This window comes from Melospiza georgiana, chromosome 20 (assembly GCF_028018845.1).
Source record: "Melospiza georgiana isolate bMelGeo1 chromosome 20, bMelGeo1.pri, whole genome shotgun sequence".
NCBI lineage: Eukaryota > Metazoa > Chordata > Aves > Passeriformes > Passerellidae > Melospiza > Melospiza georgiana.
This window is the reverse complement of record NC_080449.1, coordinates 6880098-6903564: the sequence shown is the minus strand read 5'-3', so window position 1 is coordinate 6903564 and position 23467 is coordinate 6880098. Positions and strand designations below refer to the sequence as shown.

Below are 23467 nucleotides of genomic sequence, written 5' to 3'. Positions count from 1 at the left end.
AGAACCTGAGACTGCTGCACACAGTGAGCCTTCCCTGGGGCTGAATTTGAGATTTCTGAGGATAAAGACCACAAGGGCTGATGCAGTGGGGTGCCCAGAGGTTGTGTTACACTTGGGATGTGAGGCACAGTGATGCTCTGTGCCCAACAGCTCTGCACTCATCTTCCTGCCTGAGAAAACACATGCATAGCAAATGTATTCCAATTCCTGCTTAGGGAACACTGGTGCAATGAGAAATTCCTACAGCTCAGAGAGTCACTTAGCAATGCAGGTACTGTGATACCTCTAACCCTTTGCAGCATCAGCTATGGAAAGAATTGAAAATTAATTCCCCATTCTAATTCTATGCCTAATGCTGCTCACTCAAAATACTGCAAAAAAGAAAAGTGCAAAAATGCAGAATAAATTTTCATGTTTATTGCCTTCTAGCAAGTTTCCAGATCAAGTTTTTTTCAAGTTCCAAATTTTGATGGGATTTTGCTGGGGGAATAATAAAAATAAAAAAGGCGAAGTCCATATTTTCTTCAGCTGGCAGCAGTGCAAGGCTCAGCCTGGGATGTGAGAGTTGGGTTGTGTTCTTTCCTGGCTCCTGCATCATTGCCAAAGATTTCAGGCATCAGGGTGAAGTTACAATCCTGCCTGTGATGCACAAACCAAACCCGAGCCAAGCACTCTCTCCCATGGCTGCAGAGCCAGCACAGCTGACAGGAGTAACAAGTAGTAAAATCTCTGTAAAGCAAACAGCCCTGATGCAGGATACACACAGCATTCAGATAGGCTGAAAAAAGCTGCCTTAAAAAAATAAAAAAGTCACTTTCCTGACCCAAACCACGTTTTTAAGAAAGCAGATTTGTTCTTTGAATGTCAAGGCACAGATTTCATCCTGCTTATCTGATGGGCTGAATTGCTGAACAGCATTCATTAACCTTGTATGTCCAAAATCTCTTGGACCTCTTCTTATTAGCCATCTAACACACATTCACACCTAGGAGACTCTCTGGCATGCTCAGCTCTAAGAGCCTTTCAGAGTATGAATGGAGCATTTAGTCAGGTGCATAAAGCTCCCATCCAGTTCTGCCATCTGCACTCTCCAGTGGGCTAAGCAAGGTATCAGTTTAATTTTCAATTTAAAATGGGTCATGCTTTATGGACAGTCTGAGGCAGAGAGATGCAGACTTGTTCTGCAGGTCTAGCTCATATTCAATCCAATAACCTACACATCTGCATAAAAAATTCACATCCAAACTCATGGTAAGTCTGAAAGACTCAGGACAGAGCATTTGGGATCTTTGACATCTGCCTGGTCTCTTGGCTTACAGATAAATGTGGCTGAATCCAACATAAAATGTGTCCCTTTTAGAAAATCCTAGCAATCTTACTTCACCACAAAATGTTATAGGGCTGGATGTTCTGCCTTCCAAGAGGTTCCACTTTTTAGGATCTAGCAAATTCTTCTGTTTCTTTTATACTACTCAGCATCTTACAATAAAGTGCCCAATCTTGATCCATTACCCCATGCACACTCCTCCATTTCTAAAGTTGTCTTTGTGTAATTTTTTTCAGTGTGAGAACAATTACTTGATTGTCTTTCATTATCTTTTTTTTTGCAGATGCAAATATGATTTTTATATATATATTTACAGTTCATGTATAACATTGTGTGTGTATACATAGGTTTATGCCAGTGCATTTTACCAGAGAGAGTTCATCTAAATCTCCTCCTCCAATTAAATTGAATTAAATACACCTTTTTTCATCCTAGGTTTCTAACTTGTCCAACATTAGATGCAAAATATGCCTAGAAAAGAAGGATTAGCATCTTGCATATGTCTTTCTGTGCTTCGCTGTTCTGTTTTTTCCCTGTTGTTATACTGAAGAAAAATCTGCCATAATTTGCTGTAGAAATTCAGGTTTTATCTATCACAGCCACAAAATACTTTCTAACAACATTTCAGAGTTGAAAGACTTTGTTATTGCTACAACATTTTGAGGAGGGAAGAAGGAAAATATTCAGAGATCAAATATACCAACATTTCCTAGAGGACTGCACTGTCCTTAGTGGGGCATGTCTTTATCTACCTGCACACCCAAATCCCTACTCTGTGCACAGCACGATGAGATTTACTGCACCTGCCTGCCAGGATAACCTTTGGCACCTGGACTTCCAGCTGGTCCTCGTTCACCCTTTGGAGAAAAAAAAGAAAAGGCACAAAAAGTCAGGTGAATGTTCCACTTGGGAAGGGGGTTTAGCTGAATCATTGAGGAGTGGATTAATCTGATGCACATCTATTGAGAGCAAAACAATATTAAGGGTAGATAATGATGTTAATTATTGAGGGGGAAAACACAGGGAAGCCAAATCTACAGGATCCATGCACTGAGCAAGTGCTGCTGTTTCTCATTCTCCTTCATTTGGGGAAAAGCAACAGAGAATCTGGAACAAGGACACTAAGAGAAGGTGTAAGGCTGCATCTATATCTGGCATATGGAACCGTTTTGCTGGTGGGAAAGCACTGCCAAAATTCTTCAAAACTAAATGGATTCATGTATAATATCCTTTAACATCATTGCTAACAGGGCCTGCTATTCATTGCCTTTTTTTTTTTTTTTTTTTACTGCATTGCAAACATCAAACTTAACCAAATAGAGAGGGAGGAGAAAAGGGGAAGGGGAGAAGAAAAGGGGAGGAGGGGAATGGGCTTTGGGAAGGGAATCACATATACTCAGCACAGTGTGGTTAGTAAAGTCCAGGTGAAATTATGGTAAAAAGACAAATAAAGGGGTAAGATGGTGAGCTGGTTTTTCTTCCCCCAAGTAAATTTAGTGTGGCTGAGCAGTAAAAACTAGAAATTAGATGTAGGAACTCCAAGGCAGTATGCCATGGGTGCTGGGTCTGTGTGTGTGCCCTGGGAGCAGCTGCCTGTCCACACTGAGCAGGCTGCACCAGAGCCAAAGCAGCATCACAGCCAGCAAATCCATCCCTCCTCAAAGCTCCCCTGTTGGGAACTGGGAAAACTCACCTGGTCTCCAGGGTGACCTGGTGGTCCAGGGTAGCCTTTATATCCCTGTCAAAAGAGGATGGAAGAGATGAATACTAAGAAACAAAAATGTAGTACAATACTCTGGGTTTGGTTTCTATTTCTCTTTGCAGGTGGGACTAAAGTTCTGAGGAGAAGCAGGATTTTAGAGAGCATTACACAATCCTGAAAACTTTTATCAGGCTGCCTTGCGCTTGCACCACCCAAACCTGCTGATGTGCCCTGCTGTGGTCTGGGGTGATAAATACTCCAGAAGGAATTGCTCCATGCTCAGATCTATTTGTAATCTACACCTTGAGCAAGGCTGCCCTTAATCCTCAGGAAACCACAGAATGAAATTTTGGCTTTGGGCACATTGGGGACTACAGTTACATGAGCCAGTTGTGTTTCAGAGCTCTTACTTTTGCTTTGGAGTTTGAAATGCCACAGGAAACACCAAAACAACCATTTACTGTGACAGGAAACTCCAATTTTTCTACCTTGAACTTGTCCAGGTTCCAGCTTTTCTAATCTAATTATTACAAGATCCAGAGTGCTCCATTATGAAGCTACTAAAATTGGTGAGCAAGCTGCCTCTCAACCTGCTCTTTCTGCTGAATTAATTAGAATGAGTTTCTTAATCCACCTTGCTTACTGGCAAGTGTTTCAGGCTTCAAATCATTCTCACAGGTCTTTCACAATCCTGCTGCAGTTTGTCAATATTTCATTTTTCGGGGGGGATGCAGATGCTGGAGCAGGACAAGGGCAGCCTGTTTGACTGCAGACTGAGCACTGTGTGTCTTTTAAGGGAGTTTGCTTTCTCCTAGATTTACCTAGAGCTCCCTTCAAACACAGTGATTTTTTTTGTGATGGACAGTTCAGATTTTTTCCCTCTTCAGCTGTTTAAAACAAGCTTCCATCAAGGGAAGCAGATCAGGAGATTGAACTCAGCTACAGAGATGACTGTTTAGCTGGGCTAGCAGCAAGACTAAATTTAAAAAAAGAGCAGAAAATTTAACTTGAAACAAATGGGAGAGAAAAAAAATAAACATGGAACAATCCTTGAACAAATACTAAAGAAATAACAAATTGCTTTCAAGGGTGGGTTACAACTACTTGTCCCTCAGTCCCTGCCACTCACCCTGTCCTGCCAGGGCTCCAGCACACCTCCTCTGTCTGTGGAGCCCACAGGGAGTGTCCCTGCTCTGGAAGCCATCACCAGTCACAGGGGTGACCAAGCACTTGGCCTTTGGCTCCACTCTCCACGCAAACCCAGGGCTGTTTCTGCTCCCAGGTCCACACCTCTGCTTAACAGCTTTTTTATTCTTCCCATGGGCCATTCCAGACCTGCAGCCTGAGCCTTTGCTGGCAGGGTGAGCAATGCTCCCAGCCATGCTGGCCACTGCCCTCTCCCCTCTGCATTCCTCCTGCTTTGTTATTCCAGACAGTCTGGCCTGCAGTGATGCTGATCCCCTTCTCACCAGGTCTCTCCTGCTTGGCTTTGCTGAAATGCCATGGCTCTGGACAGAGCTGCACCTTCTGACGAGGCTGCCCTGAAAAACCCTTGGTGGAACCACCTCGAGGGTCCTTTCTCCAATTTCAGTCAGAGATTCCTCACTGGAAGTTCTTGGAGCAGGATCAGCACACAGGATTCCCTGCCTCTCTCCAGGAATGTGCCCCATGAAATCCTCTCCTGCTCATCCTCTCCCTGGCTCCCTGACAGAGGCTCACAGAGAGGAGGGAGGATGCTCCACCCTGCTTGGGTGTCTGGCCTGAAGGTGAGAGCTTCCAACAGAAACATCCCTGAGTTCAGCATCCCCAGCCATTCCCTGAAATTTAGATTTCCATGGGGTTTTCTCCTGGGACCTCTGCCCAGTTCCAGTCTGGAGCTGGAGCTGCTGTGTCTCTAGACAACTGGAGCACCAAGCTTAACAATATCTTATTTTCCACTGATAAAAAATATGTGCCTGGCTTGGCTGCTCTGAACCATGCTGCTCCAGCTGGATTTCTGCAGGATGGGGATTTTGAGCCTGCAATGCCCACCCAAAGCAGGTGGTTGCATGATGGTCCCTTGGGATGCTCAAAGCACATCCTGAACTAAATTCTGCACCAATTCTGTAGTGGTAAGTGAATGGCAATTAGGTTAAATATGTTATGTTCCTAAATATGTAGGCACTGTTATGTGCTACTGTTATGTTCTATTAAATATCCTCCTCACTACATATTCTGGGTTCTGGATGGTTTCAAAGATGTATTTCCTCATAATATACCCCAGTTATTTCTGCCTCAGGTGAATTACAATGAAGGAAAAGCAGGAAAGCTTGTGTATGTTACAGCTTTGTGTGAAAGTATTTACCTGCTAAAATCTTCTTCAAATAGCACTAAAATGACAGGGCAGAGGGTATGAAAACAACTGCATTTGCTCTTTTATCCAAACACTTCGTGATGATTACAGGGCACTCCACACAAAGGGCTGTGATTTGGAAAGGAAATTGCACTCCAGTGAAGGATTTACTCATCTGTGATGATATTTATAATCCACTCTCTCCTAGCTAAAGGGATCATCCTGCACTTTGGTAGGAAATGTGAAGAATTAAGGGGCCAGGGGATGAGGCATGCAGGATGTTTTGAAGCCCTGACCACTTCCCAGCTCTGTCTTGCTCCTTGACCCCAGTGAAGCTTTGCCTCTCTCACTGCTGTTTTCTCCTCTGGAGCAATGGTGCTGCTCTGCTGAGATCTACCTCCAAGGCAGCTGTGGTCTGCAGCCCCAAACCAAAAGCCAAAGCCCACAGATACCTCACAGGCACCAGAGGGGACATCCAAGTCCTGCCACCCTTCCTGATCTGCAAAAGCTCCATTTGCTCTGTGTCGAGAGGATGAGAAATACACCTGTCGCAGACATCTTTTATGAAAAATCCTTTCCTTAGGATTCTTCCTCCTGAGAAGCTGAGAGGCCTCAGGAACAAAATGTAAACAATGATTATCTGCTGCTGTGGAATGCAACAGGTGCATCTGGGATTGGCCCATCACAGATGTTTGTATTTAATGGCCAATCACAGTCAGCTGGCTCAGACAGACAGCTGAGCCACAAGCCTTTGTTATCATTCCTTCCTATTCTATTCTTAGCTAGCCTTCTGATGAAACCTTTTCTTCTATTCTTTTAGTATAGTTTTAATGTAATATATATCATAAAATAAGAAATCAAGCCTTCTGAAACATGGAGTCAGATCCCCATCTCTTCCCTCATCCAAGAACCCCCGTGAACACCATCACATACATCTGCTGCTCCTAAGGCAGTTTCATGTACTTGTAGAAGTGTGGAGCTAAAACAACTTCAGGGGTGCTCTGAGATCAGCCTGTCCAATCCCACAAGCCCAATCCAAGTCTGTCAGCATTCCCAAGGCAGGCACTGAGCATTGAGCCACACTGTCCAAAACCACATGCTGCTGGTTGTGGCTCCAGCTCACGCTGCTGAGACAGTGGTTTCATTTAGTGGGAAATGCATTTTGTTTCTTCTGGTGAAATATTTTACCCATTTGAAGGTTTCTACATGGTGTTCTCTGATCAAAGCCCTCAGAGCCCTTTTTGCAGCACCTCCATTGAGTGAGAGGAGGGATGTCCATTTCCAAGGCATTGCTGTTTTCCAGTAGCCAAGATGTGTTGCCCACCCTCAGCCAAGCAGCAGTGTATTTTCACTGGGAGAATGCCAGCAGGCAACCCAGATTTAAAAAAAAAAAAAAAAAAAAAAAAAGAATTTTTCCAAACATTTCTCCAACAGCTGTAAATTTTTTCTTAATGCAAGATGTTAATAAAAGCCAGGTTACACCAAACCCACTGCCAGACTAGTGCTACTGGGAGGTGTTTTTAAGCTGCACCAAAGGAAAAATTTCAACATCCAACTTGCTCATTACTTGAAGAAACAGAAGCATATCCCTGCCTTTACCCTGTCCTGTGGGAGTTCAGATCAGATGTGAAGGCCATGTGCTGGACTTGGGAATGTTTGTTCAGTCTCCTATTCCTTCTCTGCTTTTTCCACTATGAGTTCTTGCACTCCTGACATTGCATTTTGCTGATCGTAACCACAAGGTTTTGTTTTATGAGCTGTTATACCAGGAAAATGGTATTCTTTGCACCCTATTAGTTAGAACTTGTTTGTGACAGCAAAAGATCTGTAATTAATCACTCAATTGCTCCTACTCCACACAGCACCCCAAGCATGACCAGCCTTGGAGTAGAAAAATAAACTCAGCCCCTCCTCTTGGCAATTTGGTTCTGGTATAAAGCATGCAACAAATAATGATGGAGAGGGAGGGCTCCTTTCAGCCTCCTCCACAGCTTCTCTCTCTCTCCTTGGGGTCTTAAAAAATACCAGAGGAGGTGTTTGTGTGCAGCTAATTGACCTGAGCAACAGTGTATGGTCAATGGCTCATTGACTGATGAAGTGATGGAAACAAGATGCTAATTTTAACTGTTCAGGTTAGCTGTGGCAATATTGGCTTGCTGGGAGGGGGAGTCATGGCCACTGAGCCCCAAACAGCTCCCTGCAACAGGCCCAGCTTCCAAAAAAAGAAACCAACCTACCAACAGAGCCTGGAGCTGGAAACTCAGCTGAAATGTCCTTGGTATATGAAAGATCGGAGCTCCAGGTATGGATGGCTGAGGTATTGCAATGCAGGCTTGATGCATGGATAGAAACACACCCTGCTGCCTCAGGAAAACAGGAATGGATCTTGTGTTTTATCCCTACATAGCATTGTCTAGGCATGAGTGTGTTGTTTGTGATGTTAATGGTGTTGAAGCATCAATATGGAAGCAAATAAAGCAAAACCTGACCAGTGCTGACAGTCTCCAAGCAAAATAAAGAGGGAAGGCACACAGATATGTTCTTGAAATGTGCTTTACCAGGATAGACAGTGGTGATTTCCTTGGGATGCCAGCACTGTTCTGAATCCATGCTCTGAGTATTGCTGTTGGTTGGAGATCCCTTTAGATGATGCACTGGCTGCACCAGGCCTAAACTGAGATTGCTGAGGAACACCCAGCGTCAGGGTGCAGAGGGATGAGGAATACAAAGGAGGAACAGAGTTCTGTACCCAGAATTTCATTTCATACTCTAACATAGTCTTCAGGCAGCTGCTTCAGCCCATCTCCCCAGGTTATACACCTGCTGAAAAGGCATAAGGCTCTTTGGGTAGATACTGGGACTTTGAATTAAATCTTTCAGGCAGAGTTATAGAAGAAAATTTTAAAATAAAATTACTGATCTGATTGACTAGAAAAGAACACTCTTACCTTTCTACCAGGTGGTCCAGGGAACCCAGTTAAACCAGGTAAGCCCACATCTCCCTGTAGGAAACAAGCAAGTTCAATCAGTTTGCAGCAACATTTTCCCTATGCCTACTGCAGTTACCACAATTATTTTGCTAACACCAGCCCCCAGCTATTGATATTTCTGGTTCTAATCACAACTCTTCAAAACCTGAGTAGATAAGAAGAGTAGATTTAAACAACATCTCTATTAACTGGCTCATATAAATAATAACCCCAGTTAATTAATGGCAGCTGCTGCTGGAGTCCAGCTCTTTGCAAGCAGAATGAATGTGCTTTTTTTCCCCTCAATGATCTCATTCAGTCACATGCTTCATTCGCCTTTCAATAGGCATTGAAATTGCCAAGGCAAGGAAATTTTAGATTTTAAATGCAATAAGAACAACAGGTACCTGCTGCCAAATCCTGTGATTTGCTCTCACACTCTGCTACTGCCCTGGCTCAGCCCCTGGCTCCTGTTGGGATGGTGCTGGTGGTGCAATTATTTAACCTGTCTGTCTGACATGGACTGAACCTTTGCAGGCTGCTGGTGGGAGGGTTTGCTCAGTGGCCTGTGCTTCTGAAAGGGGATTGCATCACATCCCAGCTGGCAAACCCAAAGCATCACAGAACGGGTGAGCGCGTCGCTGTGAGACCTCTCCAACACCCAGCCTGGCTGTGTGAGCCCACTTGGCCTCCTCTGACCAGGATCAACAAACCCTGGAGTGCCTTCTTACTGAAATTCAACAGATTTCCAGTATCTAGATTGAAAATTAGGCATCACTCCAAACTCCTGCTGGAAACTCCTTATTCTTACTGCTGCTATCAGGGATAAAGCCTTGTTAACACAAGCTAAAGGTCATCTGGATGTCTCCCTTTTTTACACCAAGCATTGTCTTCAAGAAAACAGTTCCAGACCCTACAGGTGGATGATTTCCACGTGATGCCACTCCAATATAGTGTACCAGAAATTTGAGAAGACATCTCACAGTGTTAAGTTAAAAGCATCATTTCAGACTTAGCCTTCTGAATGATTTCTAGCATTGCCTTCCATCCTGCAGTTGTGTGGCCTGACTGTGCTTTATGGGGGCATCTGGTGTCAAATGAAGAGCCCAAGCTCCTCATGGCTGGTGCTTTCTATGAGCTGTGCATTTATAGCAAGACTTATGGTGAGAGGAACAGAGGACATGAATTACCAAGGATTGTGCAGGCATCACTGAAAGAGGTAATTGAGGTAGGTGATGTGGAGCCCTGATTGCCCTACTGTTCATTTCTAGACTTCTGTGAGGGCTTGTTGCCTCAGTAGAAATCACCCAGCTGTGAAACAGCAAAAATGGGAGTTGTAACTTATTGAAAGGAATTAGCAGAATTCTGATCCTCAAAAACTGCTAAGCCCAGAAAGCAGCTTTCCTTCCCAGCTGGGAGCTTTGTGCTGGTTTGAGCAGCCCTTGGTGGAAGCCCCTCAGCGAGGTCCATGCCTTAAAAGCCTCCACCAAGAAACCTCTACCCTGATGGGGTAGAGTCCCATGTGCCCGTGGGACTTGAGCTGGGCTGCAGATTGTGGATAACCTGGATAAATTGGTGGCCAGGTGGCACCTGAGTGCACTGTGATCATTGAGAGCCACCTCTCTTCAGTCCTGAATCCAATATCTAAGCCTTATTTCCCAGTCCTCAGCAGCTGGGTTGCTGCTGGCTGCAGTACAGAACCCCTGTGAGTGTGTGCACAGTTCTGGAAGCCCACCATGGCCTTGGGGTGACATCTCTGTGCACAGTTCTGGAAGCCCACCATGGCCTTGGGGTGACATCTCTGTGCACAGTTCTGGAAGCCCACCATGGCCTAGGGGTGACATCTCTGTGCACAGTTCTGGAAGCCCACCATGGCCTTGGGGTGACATCTCTGTGCACAGTTCTGGAAGCCCCCCATGGCCTCAGGGTGACATCTCTGTGCACAGTTCTGGAAGCCCACCACGGCCTCGGGGTGACATCTCACCTTCTGCCCATTGCGAGCTTTTCCAGGTGACAGCCCAGGATCACCTTTCTGACCCTGAAATGAAAAATTTACATTAGTGACATAACCCAAGGACCTAGCCCACAGATGTGATTCTGCTTCCACCAAGCCTCCAAATTAAAAAAACATTTTGTTTTATCCCAGTCTTCCCTGACATCCCAAATGTATTAAAGTGGCCTGGAATAGCTGTTGTGCTGGGGGTGGATTTGGTGAGTGCTGCTGCTAAAGAGTTGAGTTTTAAATAGTAGTTGACAGTATTCAATTGGCTAAAGAAAGGATGACTGGAAGAAAGCAATGTCAGGATTTTTGATACTTATTAGACCAGACAGCTGCAATTCCTTCCTTGTCTACAACTACCATCACAAAAATAATTACCAAGCCTATTACTGGGGCTGAACCATCCTTCTCAACAACTCATAGATGCTGTTGCTTTTTTAACTGTGAGGAACAGATGAGACTGCAGAGAAAGTTGTACTAATTAGACACCCCCAACAGGCAGAGCAATTGTGAGGCTCCCAGGCTGGCAGAAAGCAGCACTTGACCTTAAGTGGCAGTATTCCTTATTTTCCTCCTTAACAACCGTGACGAGGGAAATTACAGTTGGAGGCTGTGATCTTCTGACAAACACAAGCTGGAATCTCAGCAGCATTTGATTATCTAATTCCAGCACATTCCTTTGGAAATCCCACTTATCAAGAGGTGGAAAGGTAATGTGAGCACCTAACAGGGAGAGATGGAAGTAGGAAAATCTAGAAGAGATTGAGGAGTGCCAGGTTCTTTGGGTAGGAGAGAGTAAAGCTCAGCACACAGAACATCTCTTCAGGCACAGCCAGGATGGGTATCCCAGGATCAGTCACTATTTAACACCCATGAATCATAAACAAGCCACAACCTCTGTGTGCCCATCAGCACAGGACAGCTGGGAGGGTGAACTAATGGCTGTCAAGGGAAGTGCTTGGAGGGGAGGCTCAGAAGGAGCAATAGTTGTCAGAATTCAGGACATCCCTCTGGCTGTCCTGGATTGCCAGGACACCTGCCAGGGGCCTCAGAGAACCTGGCACAGAGCCCAAGACCCCTGTGATTTTGATTATGACCCATGGAAAAAAAAATTACCAACCTTATATGAAGGATTACAAGCCACAAAAGTTTAAGTAGAATGATAGTGAATTTATCACAGGGTGAAAAATAGATTTTTTGGGGTTTTTAGAATGGAGGTTCAGGGGGCAAGATGGAGGAATCTGGGTGTGTCCAGCCTTTCTCCTTCTTCTTCTTGCCTCCATCTTCTGCTGTGATGCTGGCACTGTTAGATTGGTTTAAAGTAGAAGCTCACTGTCTAACATAGGTGATGGGTATTGGGAAGTTATTGCAAATATTGTGCACGTAGTTTTTAGTATAAAAAGATAACACTGCCCTGGGGGCAGGCAGAGTGCCTCTGACTGCCTTGCTGAACAGACCTGAGTAGGCCAAAGAAAGAATTTTATAGATAAGATAAAATAAACAACCTTGAGAACAAGACCTGAAGAGTTCTGACTCCTTCTTCAACTGCTGGGCTGGGAAAAGAGGCTTTCTAACACATCTTGGGGTCACTGTGAGCAGCTAAAGTCCCAAGAAATAGTGATTATTAACTGGCATTTCTCATGAGCAGCACAGAGCTCTGCTCACAGCCTCACTGGGAGTACATTCCACGTGTAGTTCCCACCTTTATTGAGTGTAACCTCCCCATTCTGCTCCTCCTCCAGCATCCACCACAGGCTGTGAGACTCAGGAGTGAGACTGCTTGGCTCTGGACTGTAGGGAGCACTGCTGATTCAAGGCAGATGTATCTGCACAAATTCTCAATGAAGGCTCCAGCTTTCCAAACAGTAAATGAAGTCATGCAGATAATCTTGCTTTGCATGCAGCTGTTATCAGGGCAATTCTCCCACTCCCTGAGCTTCAGAGCAGTCAGTGGGTGCTGCCACTGCTGGGAACAGATTAGAGCAGCCCTTGGGATCCCTGGGTGTTCATTTCTGCTCTGCAAAATTCATTTACTGCAGCAGGTAGACACCCACCACTTTCCCTAAATCTTCCCATATGCTCCATGCAATGACTTTGAGATGTGGAAAAGAACTTTTGTTTTCCCCTGGGAAGCTGCAGATCACATTAGCCAGGTCTCTGCTTTGCTGGCTCTGTGTTCAGCCCTGCTGAGCCCATCACACAGGTGCAGAGCTCAGCCACGAGCAGGATCTCATGTCCCCAAGATCAATCAGCAATGGCACCAGCTGGATGTGAGGGCTGAAATTGTGGATTAATTGTTTGAGTCTTCTTACACAGCAATGATAACAGGGGAATTAACCCAAATCTTGTCCAAGCCAAGCCACAACACCTTTCCCACAAGTTTCTCTCTTTCCCATCCTTACTTACTGAGAACACATCTTCCTCTTGTAAAGGAAGAAATTATTTTCTTCTGGGAATTGCATAGTCTAGAGCTGTGCAACTTAAACATCTCAGTTTTGCAATCCCACTAATATTATTTTAATTATCAGTGAGCCAAACTGATGAGCTACCTTGGAGAGGAAAAAGCACTCACTAAACTGAAAATACAATATTTTTCAAGTGCTTTAAGAAGAGATTTATCCAGGGCAGCAAACCATCCTAATACCTGATGCCAAAAGCCTCCAGGTGGGAGATGCAAACCCAACTCTTGCAATGGCTTTTGAAAACACACCTTGTCTGACCATCTGCCCAATCCCAAATACTTTTAGGGCATCCTGAGAGTTACAAAACAAAGCAAAACCACCCCTCCTGTCCCCCAGCAGCTTTCAGGTGACAGCTTGTGGCTACAGCTGTTGCAGATGTTATCTGCAATAATCAGTCTCTGCCAAAAAGATGCAACAGCAATTTTACAACTGTCAAGAACAACAAGCAGAATGCAGGAAGTGGTGAGAATCCCCCTTTAGGCAGTTTCACACCACCAATTGCTGAGCTGGGCACCACAGGCTGAACTCCCAGGTGGCACAAGCAGGTGTAATGCCATGGAGTCAGTGGAACCATGCCCAAGGTCAGCAGGATTTTGGCTCAACAGCTACAAACAGCTCTGTGCACAAGATCAGCTCCCTAAGCCCAGGGAATTACAAGTGCTGAGCTCCAGGGGTGAGGATAAACTGGGCTCTGCACAGGGCAGACTGTGAAATGCAGAAACACAACCAGAGCCCTGCAGCCAGGCAGGAGAGACAGAAAAACACCCAGAGGCTGCAGTGCCACTCCACAGCCCTTGCACAGAGCTGCCTGACCTCACAAGCTCATTCACTGATAAATATTATGCTGCTGAGTCCCTTCTTAAGTGACAATGAGTTGGTGTTAGTCATGGTTTCCAAGCTGTATCTATCTGGGAAACTTCAATTTCTTTTCTTAGATTGCTTGGTTTTTTATTTTTTTATTTTTTTTTTTTTTTTTTTTTTTTGGTGTGGGTTTAGCTGCTATCTAAGCCAGACCAAGCCCAGCAGCCTCTCAGCAGAAGTTCCACTTGGAGCTGCTTTGCCCTGCTGTGCAGGCTGAGCTTTCACAAATCCAGAATTTCTGCCATGTGCTGGTTCTGTCAAGAAGGTTCCCATCTCTGAAAGTGTCCAAGGCCAGGTTGGATAGAGCTCTGTGACCTGGTCTAAGGGAGGATGTCCCTGCCCATAATGAGATGAACTCTCAGGTTCCAGCCCAAAACATTCTTTGATGATGAAGGAATCAGGTCCAAGGTGCAGGAAATTAAAACATAAGGTGAAAACTCACTTTTTGGGGCAAAGTCCATTTTCTGGGACTGCTGTAACACCAGAGAATTGAAGGGGAGGAGGAGAGTCAAAACTCTGGCATGTGATCCACACCTTCCAGAGAGCATTTCTGAAGCAGAGATGCTGTAACCACGGCTCACCAGGCTCCCCCTGCTAGAGGTGAACCTTCACCTGGGCTGAGCTCCAGCTCTGACATCCCATGGCAAACCTAATACTTCTTTTGACAAAGCACCATGAGCAGAACAATCCTGCAAATGGTGGCTGGACAAAAATAAAACACATCACAGAGCCTGATGAGACCAGATCTCTGCTGCAGACTCACAGCTCTCCATCCACTGAGACTTCCTGATGCCAGACTGTGCATTGAGATGGAGGAAAAATGCTTACAGAAAGATTTAATTTCTATTAGGTGGCCCACTGAAGAGAGCTTTACAGCCAAATGATGATTTCTGACAAATCATTAGGCTAAAAGTGTTTAAAAAAAATCCTGTAGAATAGAAACATAGCTTGACTCCACAGCTTGGACCAGGCTGGATTTGCAGGGCTGGAAGTTAGATAAAAGAAGTTTGATTTGACTTATAAAACTCAACAAGTGTGATCTGGAAGTCATTGATGGAGAATAAATGCAGAACACTAAGATGTAGAACTTTTACAGGCTCACTTTTCAGGCTGTATGTGGAATTTAAACCAGCTGCTGTTCACCAGCATGTCTCCAGTGCCTAATTTTTAATCACATAGAGGCAGCATGCCAAGTTTCCAGAATCTTTTTCCCAGAGCATCAATAGTGCTCATAACATCTCTGCCTACTGATGAGATCATGAAAAGACAGAACTATTGCTCACACCTTTCTGTGTTTGGCTGAGATGTCCTTCAGCTCCCTGGTACTGAAAATCTCTGTTAAATATTGCCTCTCCAAGCTCCATTGTTCTTTAGTCCAACACAGATGTTATAAAATATAAACCTATTCCTTTGTAAACAATCACACCAAAGCAATCCAAACCAGTTTTCCAGGAACTTCAGTCTTTAGGTAACACAAACCCTTGAACACAGAATGAGCTGGGATTTAAAACACCTTTTGGAAGGGTTTTGCTGCACATTGGGTTAGGACCCCTCCAGAGCCACATCTGTGCTCAATCCCAGGCAAAGGGAGAGGGTCCAGCTGCAGGGGGGAACTCCCACTTGGGGGGAATTTGCGTGTGCAGGAGAAAAGCACAAAGCACAGGGGCCCTGGCACTGCAGGAGGCTCTGGGAGAGGTGAGGGTGTCCAGAGGGAAGCCATGAGATCAGACTGGGGGAGTTCAGAGGTCCCAGAAACTCTGGAGAGGGAAGGACAGAGGGAGGAGTTTCAGGAGGACGAAGGCAGAGGAAGATGCTGGGTGCTGCCACTCATTCCTGCCACTGCCCAGACTCAGAGGAACTGCAAAAATCCAGGGGAGAGAAATGAGAAAGCAAAGGAATTCAGAGCTGCTGCAGCTCTGCAGCAAGGATTCCACTGCCCTTGTCTGACACAGCAGTTTGTGCCTGGCACAGGCAGCGCTTAAGCAGGATCCTAATTTGGCAGTTTCTGAAATGGAGGAGCAGCAAGGATGGAGGCACAGAGCAGGGTCTCTCTGGGCACAGGAAAAGGCTCAGCTGTGCAGCTGGAGAGCCCTAGGACAGCAGCAGGGAGGGAGGAATGGCTTCAGCTGCTGTCTGTTTGTCCAGAGCAGGGTAAAAGAAAGCTGTCCTTCCCCAGGATGTCCTGTGGGATGGGAAGGTGAAAGCTCCTCACACCAGTTCATACTTACCTTCAGTCCTGGGGGGCCAGGTGAGCCAGGGTTTCCATGGGGGCCTGGGGGACCCTGAAACACACAACAAACACAAAACAGAGTGAAAAGGAGATGGTGGGATCTGCATGGATGCTGGAGCAGTGCTGTGCCAGGCTTACAGAGCCCTGGGGTGCCCTGGCAGGGGATGGTGGCACTGGGACCCTCCCTGGCACACACAGAGGAAACTCAGCTGTGGGCTCCCAGTAGGCTCTGTGGATGTGTGTCTGTCACCACAGGACAGGTCATGACACTGAGATAATTTGGGTAAACCAAACATTCCACGGGTCAGGGGGGTCCAGGCTCTGGGAGGAGCACAGCAGAAGGGGATGGAGGCAGGCAGAGGGGAGAGGAAGTGTGTGGGGGTGTTAACAGCTTGGGTTTTGCTCAGATTGAAGAGAACAGAAGTAATTACTACAGGAAAATAGCTCAGCTCTTTAGGGTGAACTCATTTTCCCTACAAGCCAACCAGATTTTTGCCTTTGAAGATTGGAAAGAAAATGGATAATCAGACAGAAAACCAGTAGGAATAGCAGTGCATCCATGTAAACTCTTTAAAATCAACATTTCACATAGTTAAATCTATATTTTTCCTTAGTTCTCACAAGGCAGTGACACTGCCAGAGTATCTACCTCAAATCACATACACCAGTATCTCCTTTTACATCATATTTTAAAAGCACCCTGCATATTTTCCAAGGCCTATTTAAGGACTTATCTGGAATAAGCAGCTAAGAATAGTTTATGCCTGGGTTATACACAGCACAGAAGATCTGCTAACCTTTCAGGCAGGGTAATAACAATTCTAAGTCCTCTTGAACACGTTCCTGGGAGATGAAACAACCTGAAAATTCAGCTCCAAGAATTCTGCCAAGAACGTGTGAGAGCTCTGCCCTGCCATGAGGAGGTCTTTACGTACCCTCAAGTTAGGGCAGCACAGGAAGGGGATAAAAAACCACTCTGGCACTTTCTCAGCAACCTGTAGGATTTCCAATGAGCATTTTGGGGCCAAAATCTTGAGGGTGTGATTTCTAAGGAAAATCACTGCAGTTAAACATTTCACTGGCAGTCAAGTTCAGTGCCCTTGCTGTCCTCTGAGAGCACATCAGTGAACTGATCTCTATTCAGTTTTATTTTTACTGCATTTTAATAGAAAATGATGCCTTTTAAAATTGCATCTTGTGGAACAGACAGTTGCTGAATGCTCAGTGCTATTTCACAACATGCTGCTCTGCTGCAAGAGGCTGTTTAATTAAAAGATCGAGACTGAACTTTTTAAGTGGCAGCTTTTACCCAAATTAACATCCCATTCTTAAATTCCTTCCAAGTTTTCAGCCTGAACCCAAATACATTTATTTCCCCATTCTTAATTTCCTTCTAAATTTTCACCTGAAATTCTTGTTTAGCACGTCTGTGAATTTCCAGTGAAACTGAAAAAGCTTTAATTAAAATTAAAGTGTTTGAGTATCACCTTCTCATTTGAAAACCTATACAGCTGCTGGAGCCAGAGTACCTGGACACTGAGGAGTCTTAAATAAATTCATCTTCCCAAAACTGTGGAATCACCTGCCCACCTTAGTGGGTGGAACACTGAAACAGAGACTGAATGTGCTGCTTAAGGTAATTCAACAAGTCTGTGGTGGCAAAAATGCCTCAGCTCAAGTCTTTCCAGTCTCAAATATGTAGGATAATGAATAATAAGTGACAGAAATCAGGCCAGCAAAGTCTCTATAAAAGATGAGTTCCTAAAAATCTTTTACACACAAGCAATAATCGAGGTAGCTCTGAATAGGGTCCATAAATCCAGCCTGCTGCTGGATTTGAGGAGGGAATTCAGCTGTAATTCAGCTTTGGAGTGAGCAGCTTGGCCCAGAGCCCACAGCAGAGCAATCATTTGGAGTTTGTGCTCCAGCAGAGCCCAGGGCAGGCTCAGAGCAGTGTCAGGGAGCAGCTCTGTGACCCCCAGGTGAAAGTGATGGATTCCAGAGGGAAACCTGGATTGGGGGAAGCTCAGCTGCCAATCCAGAGCTGCTGGATAAGAGAATAATCACACACCCAGCAAAATCTGGGGCAGGTTCTTTCAGAGCAAACAAAGCACAGCAACAAAATCCTAATGTCACCATCAAAGAAAAATCTCTTTGCCCAGGATTCTTCACCTGGGAAGCTGAGAAGCCTCAGAGAAAAAGGAAAACAATAATTATCTGATTGCTTCTCCTATGTTTTGCTGCATTAGAATATGTTTGAAGGTTTTTTACCAACAGATGATGGTTTCATTTGTTTCATGTGAATTGTTTTCACTCTTTGGCCAATCAGGGCTAAGTTGTGTCAAGGCTCTAGAAAGAGTCACAAGTTTTCATTATTATCTTTTTAGCCCTCTGTAAGTATCCTTTCTGTATTCTTTAGTATAGTTTAGTATAGTATATATTAGTATAGTATATATCAGTATAGTATATATTAGTATATATATAGTATATATATATAGTGTATATATATATACTATATATTTCTTTAATATAATATAGTATAATAAAATAATAAATTAGCCTTCTAAGAACATGGAGTCAGATTCATCATTCCTTCCTTCGTCTGGAAACCCTGCAAATATAAAATCCTAAAAAGCCTCAAGCAGAAGGAGGGGAGAGGGGAGGAAGAATCCAGTCACAGTTTCTAGTGATTAAAAGTGTGATTATGAAAGCAGAGACTCTTGAGATAAAACAGAGCCCTCAGCACTGAGTTCAATGAGTCTGACAGAGTGCATCCAGTGTAATCCAGGCAAAGGAAGGTCAGAGACTCATCCTGTCCCTAAAGACTGATGTGGTTTTTTCCTAGTGGAATTGGCCACATCCTGGTGATGAGATGATACTGGGAAATCCAGTCTGGCATGAAGAAAACTGCTGTGACCAGTCCTGGGGCTTGTGTTAGACATCTGAAACTGCTCTGGCAGCTGTGGAGAGAAAAGGGTGTAGTCTGCCAGCAGTCCCAAAAATTGTAAAAAATAATTGATCGTGATGTGTTCCAACATGGTGAGTCCTGAATTTGGGATTCCACCCACATTCTTGGCAGAGGAGGAAGATGCTGTGTGGCACAGTTAGATGGGCTGGGTAACAAAAGGTGCAGGAGAGCAGCTGCCTCAGGAGCTGTCAGCAACACTTAATTGCTCTATTGCATTAATTAACTCAATTTACCACTCCCACCTAGAAATTTGGATTCTCCCAAATATATTTATCATCAATACATCAGTTTTGCTCCTCTTATCTACACAAGAGTAGGACAGTGCTGAGACCACTAAATGAAGAAAATATCAATGCATGTGTCACATTTGCTCATTGCCCCAGCCACTTCAGCTTCCTCTATCTGCTGAAACAATCCAACCTTGCATCTGGAAGCTTCCAAGCCTTGTACCAGAAGCTGCATGGAAAATGTGACATGGGACAGCAGCAGCCCCAGGCTGCTCCGTGGCACGGAGACAGAACAATCCCTGAATTTGTGTTCTCCAAGGCAGGAGGGGTTTCCCTTCTCCCTGGAATGCCTTCTGTGTGAATGATGCTGCTTGAGAAGGACCCTGAGCCACCCAGCACGGCTTGGGGGTGCCTGGAGATGGGACCCAGCTCACAGAAGCCCTTTTATGCCTCGTGGTTCCCAGCCCACAAAAATTAACAAAAGTGTAACTGTGCATAGCTCCCCCCAAACCCTCCAGCATTCACAAGGAAGGGGAAAAAAAATCCTCCCAGCTCCTGCTAAATGCTAAAGAGCTCCAGTCAGAGGAATGACCACTCATTAAGTCTTGGGGTTTCACTGTGTAAAGCAACTTTTTCTGCTTCTGACCTACAGATCCCACTGTGACCTCTGGCTTTCTGAAAAAGAGCTAAATATTTGAAGAGAAGCCAAGCAAACTGTTTCTTTAAACACTTTTCAGAAACTGGAAAATCTTCCTAATGGCATGAGGATGCTGGGGAATCTCCCCAGCTGACTGAGCTGCTTGTTTCAGGAGGGAAGCCCAGCATTTTGAAGCAAAGGGAGATTTTTTCCAAGCACAGACCAAATGTAACAGGGACATGCTACACTGGGACCTCCCAGTCTTTCAAGCTGCTGTGGTTCACAGGAGGATGGCAAATGCATCCTGAAGCATCAGGGAGTGCAGGTGTGTTTCCTTCACCCAAACCCATTTGGATTTCTGAGTTTCTGAGTCTCAGAGTTTAAATAAACCAAGAGCAATTACTCAATAAAGCATGTCAAGGCTTTCTATTGCTGATTCTGCCTCTGACCTGTGGTGTGGACAGGGATGAAACACTTCTTGTACCTGTGTTCGCTCACCTGTTGGAGTAGGGAGTGACTACCACTGGGACCTGGATTATTAAAGTGAATTCCTGAATTATTTAAGTGTTTTGGAAACTCTGCTGCTCTTTTCTTGCTGTCCTGGGGGCTGAGCAAACAACCAAGGCCAGGTTGGACAGGGCTTGGAGCAGCCTGGTCTAATTGAAGGTTCCCTGCCCATGGTGTCAGGTTGGAACAAGATTATCTTTAGGGTCCCTTTCAGCCCAAACCATGCCATGAGCTGCACTCCTGTGTGGCACGTGCCTCAGAATTGCTGTTTCCTTCATGCAGAGGCAAACCAGGTAAGTGGGACTTGCACAGCCTCATCTGGAGGGCAGGGTTTGAGACCAAGTGTCACTCACAGCTCTTTTCTGCAGACCTGCCCAAACTGTGGGTACTTTGCTGGACAAACCACACCAGTGGAACGAGTCCCAGCTTGTGGTGGATGCAGATGTGCTGCTCAATGCAGATGTGCTGTGCAAAGCTCAATGCAGACAGCGCTGGGTGAAGCTCCCAGAGCCTGCAGGGAGGCAGCAACAAGCTGCAGTGCTGAAGGAATGATTGCTCCAGTGGGAGCCCTTTGCTGACAGCTCCTTGCAGAGCTTGCTGGCACATCCCTGAGAGAAAATCCCAGCCCCAGCCTCTGCCTCCCTGGGAGACCCTGATTTTTGGAGAAATGCAAAAAGCTCAGCACTAATGGCTTGCACAGAACTGGGGGTGTCACTCAGTGCCACCACTCCAACTTTCCACCATGGAAAAGGTATCCTGTGACCTGCCTGGCATTTCATATCATATAAAGCTGGGGAAATCCTTCATTGGTAACACTGCCATTCCCTCAGATCTTACACAGACACCTGATCAGGCACACAGCACATTTATCCAAGAATAAACAGTGTGGACAGACCTTTTGTCTCAAATTCCTTAATGAAAGCAGACATGAAAGCTCATCCTAGCTGGATAGAGACAGAGAAACCCTTCCAGGAGAGCACACATGGCAGTACAGCAATATCTCTACAGACTGGAGAGCTCCTGAAATTGTGCTAGCCACTCCTGGGACAGTGTTATTAACCATTCCTGGGATAGTGTTCTTAGCCATTCCCATTGCAATTTTTAACTCATTTCTCTTGGAGTCCCTCAGGAAATAATGAGAAGAAGAAACACCCAGTTTTCACTTGTTATGAAAATGAAAATTTGCTTTCATAGCTGCAGAGAGAAAGCACAGGAATAGCCTGAATCTGTCTCAGTGAGCCCCTGCTGCTGGAGTCATAGGGTGTACAATTAATTCCATGCTCCTGGAATGGGGATTGGCTTTTAAAAATGGAGAAACTAATTTTCAACAAGACTACCACACTATCCACTCTGCTACCCTGCCTTGGATTGCTCTTGAATGCTGAGCTATGTCCCAATCAGAACCTTTTCCATGCTGTCACAGAGGCTGGGGTGTGTTTTGGCAAAGCAGGCGGCATTACCTCCATGGAAGAGCCACCCTCAGACTGCACAGGCAGGTCTGGTGATGCTCATCTGCTGAAACCAGGACACAGATCCATGGGAGCAGCCAGATTTCCTTACAGACCCACCACAGTCTCAGTCTCAAGGCAAAGGCTGGCCAGAGATTTCATTTTACCCTGATCAATGTGGGGGGAACAAAGGGAGGAGACAATATGGGGTGGAAATTCTGCACTACACATCAGCATGAGGCAAATTCACACTACAGAAAGTCACAATGGTGCTACTGGATTTTCAAATGTGCCAGGCAGCTGTATAAGCATTAATAACACTGAAATTATACAGAAGTTACCATAAGGGCAATAATCTCATGTATTAGGCCAAAAATTGCATTGGGGACAGAAAGATCCCTCCTTTCCTCTGCATCCAGCACTGCCTGCAATGTTCACCTCTCCTCTGGAGCTCCAAACTTGGGCTGTAGCCTGATGGGACACTCATGGCTTATCCATGGGCTGGTGCAGGAATTCTGCAGCTGCTTTTTTGGAGGATCAGGTTAGGAGACGTAGAACATGACCCCTGCAATGCTGCACGTTTATTTTTAAGTTTTTCAAGCACAATAAAAGCAAAAGATGCAAGAATTCCCCTAAGCCTGTCTTAGCTCCTGGCAGCTTCACTTTCCAATGAAATCCCTAAATCCCAAAGAGACACAAGAAAAAATTACCAGGAGAAACACTTCCCAAAGTCCAAACAATTGAGGCACAGAGCAGTCCTGTCTCCAGTGCTCCAGGCCAGACATTCACAGAGTGACCCTTGTGCCCCCTCCCAAAATTAGCACAGCCTCTCTGAAGGGCCTGAGCCAAGCCAGGCTCAGCTGTGCTGAGCACTTCCTAACTGGGAACTCTTTCCTGGACCAATTCTCAGCACCTCTGGCAGGGACTGAGCTCAGAAACCTCTGTTGCTTATTGTCTTCCAGAGGATCATCTTAAATATAGGATGGAGCCTGGGGAATGACAGACAATTGTGACACAGCCTCCGTGGTGCTATTTCCTTCAGAAGAAACTCAAGTGGAATTGGGCTGTGGAGCTGAAATTTGGTCACTCATACAGCAGGCAGGGGATGCAGCTGGGGGCTCCAGAGTTGCAGTTTAGTTTGCAAACCACGGGATTGCCAGGAGTAATAGCAAACTCCCCTCATAAGCAATGAGCTGGGGTAGGAAACAACTTCCAGCTTTAATGGGGATGCCAAGAAATGCAAACTTTGGGCAATCACTGAGGTGGGAGCAGCTTGGGCACTTGTGACAGAAGATATCAGGGCTGATGCTTCACTAAAAACAGATTGTCCCATCCATAAACATGAGCCTGGTGCTGCCTAACCCCCTCACTTACAGCCCAAATCAGCTTTTGATTCCCACCGGCCCAGGCTCAGGGCTCCTGCATTTCACTGCTGGAGAAAGCAGATGAGTTTGTTTTTGCTGGTCACTGTGAGATCTCACAGGAGTGTAACAAGTGTCCTGGGGGAATGCCTGAGAGCCTCCCAGCTCAGCCTCCTGCCTGCTCTTTAAAGACATTACACGGGGCCTGAGGCTCAGCCAAGGATGTGTGAGGAAATCTCCCTCTGCTGCCAGGCCAGGACGCTGCCTGAATCACAGATCCAAATATTCCCTTCCTCCAGCCTCAGACACTCACACCTCTGGATTCCCAGCCCACAGCAGTGCTGAGGGAAGGGGATCCATGGCTGCACCCTGTGGACAGCCCTGTGCTCCCAGGAAAGCAGCCCCAAGCTGCCAGGAGAGCAGCGCCAGCACTGCTC

At 45.5% G+C, this 23467-nt stretch overlaps 1 protein-coding gene across 4 annotated transcripts in view; it reads right to left on the bottom strand.

The window, feature by feature from the left end:
• The window catches only part of LOC131091757 (collagen alpha-1(XXVII) chain-like), a 145106-nt gene that overhangs the window by 97238 nt on the left and 24401 nt on the right, over positions 1 to 23467 (bottom strand). For all 4 annotated transcript variants that reach the window (XM_058037984.1, XM_058037985.1, XM_058037986.1 and 1 more), the window contains exons 5-9: positions 15881 to 15934; positions 10315 to 10368; positions 8310 to 8363; positions 3021 to 3065; positions 2131 to 2184 (exon numbers count right to left, since the gene is read on the bottom strand). In XM_058037984.1, the coding sequence (XP_057893967.1) occupies positions 2131 to 2184; positions 3021 to 3065; positions 8310 to 8363; positions 10315 to 10368; positions 15881 to 15934 (261 nt within the window). The remainder of the gene's footprint in view (positions 1 to 2130; positions 2185 to 3020; positions 3066 to 8309; positions 8364 to 10314; positions 10369 to 15880; positions 15935 to 23467) is intronic.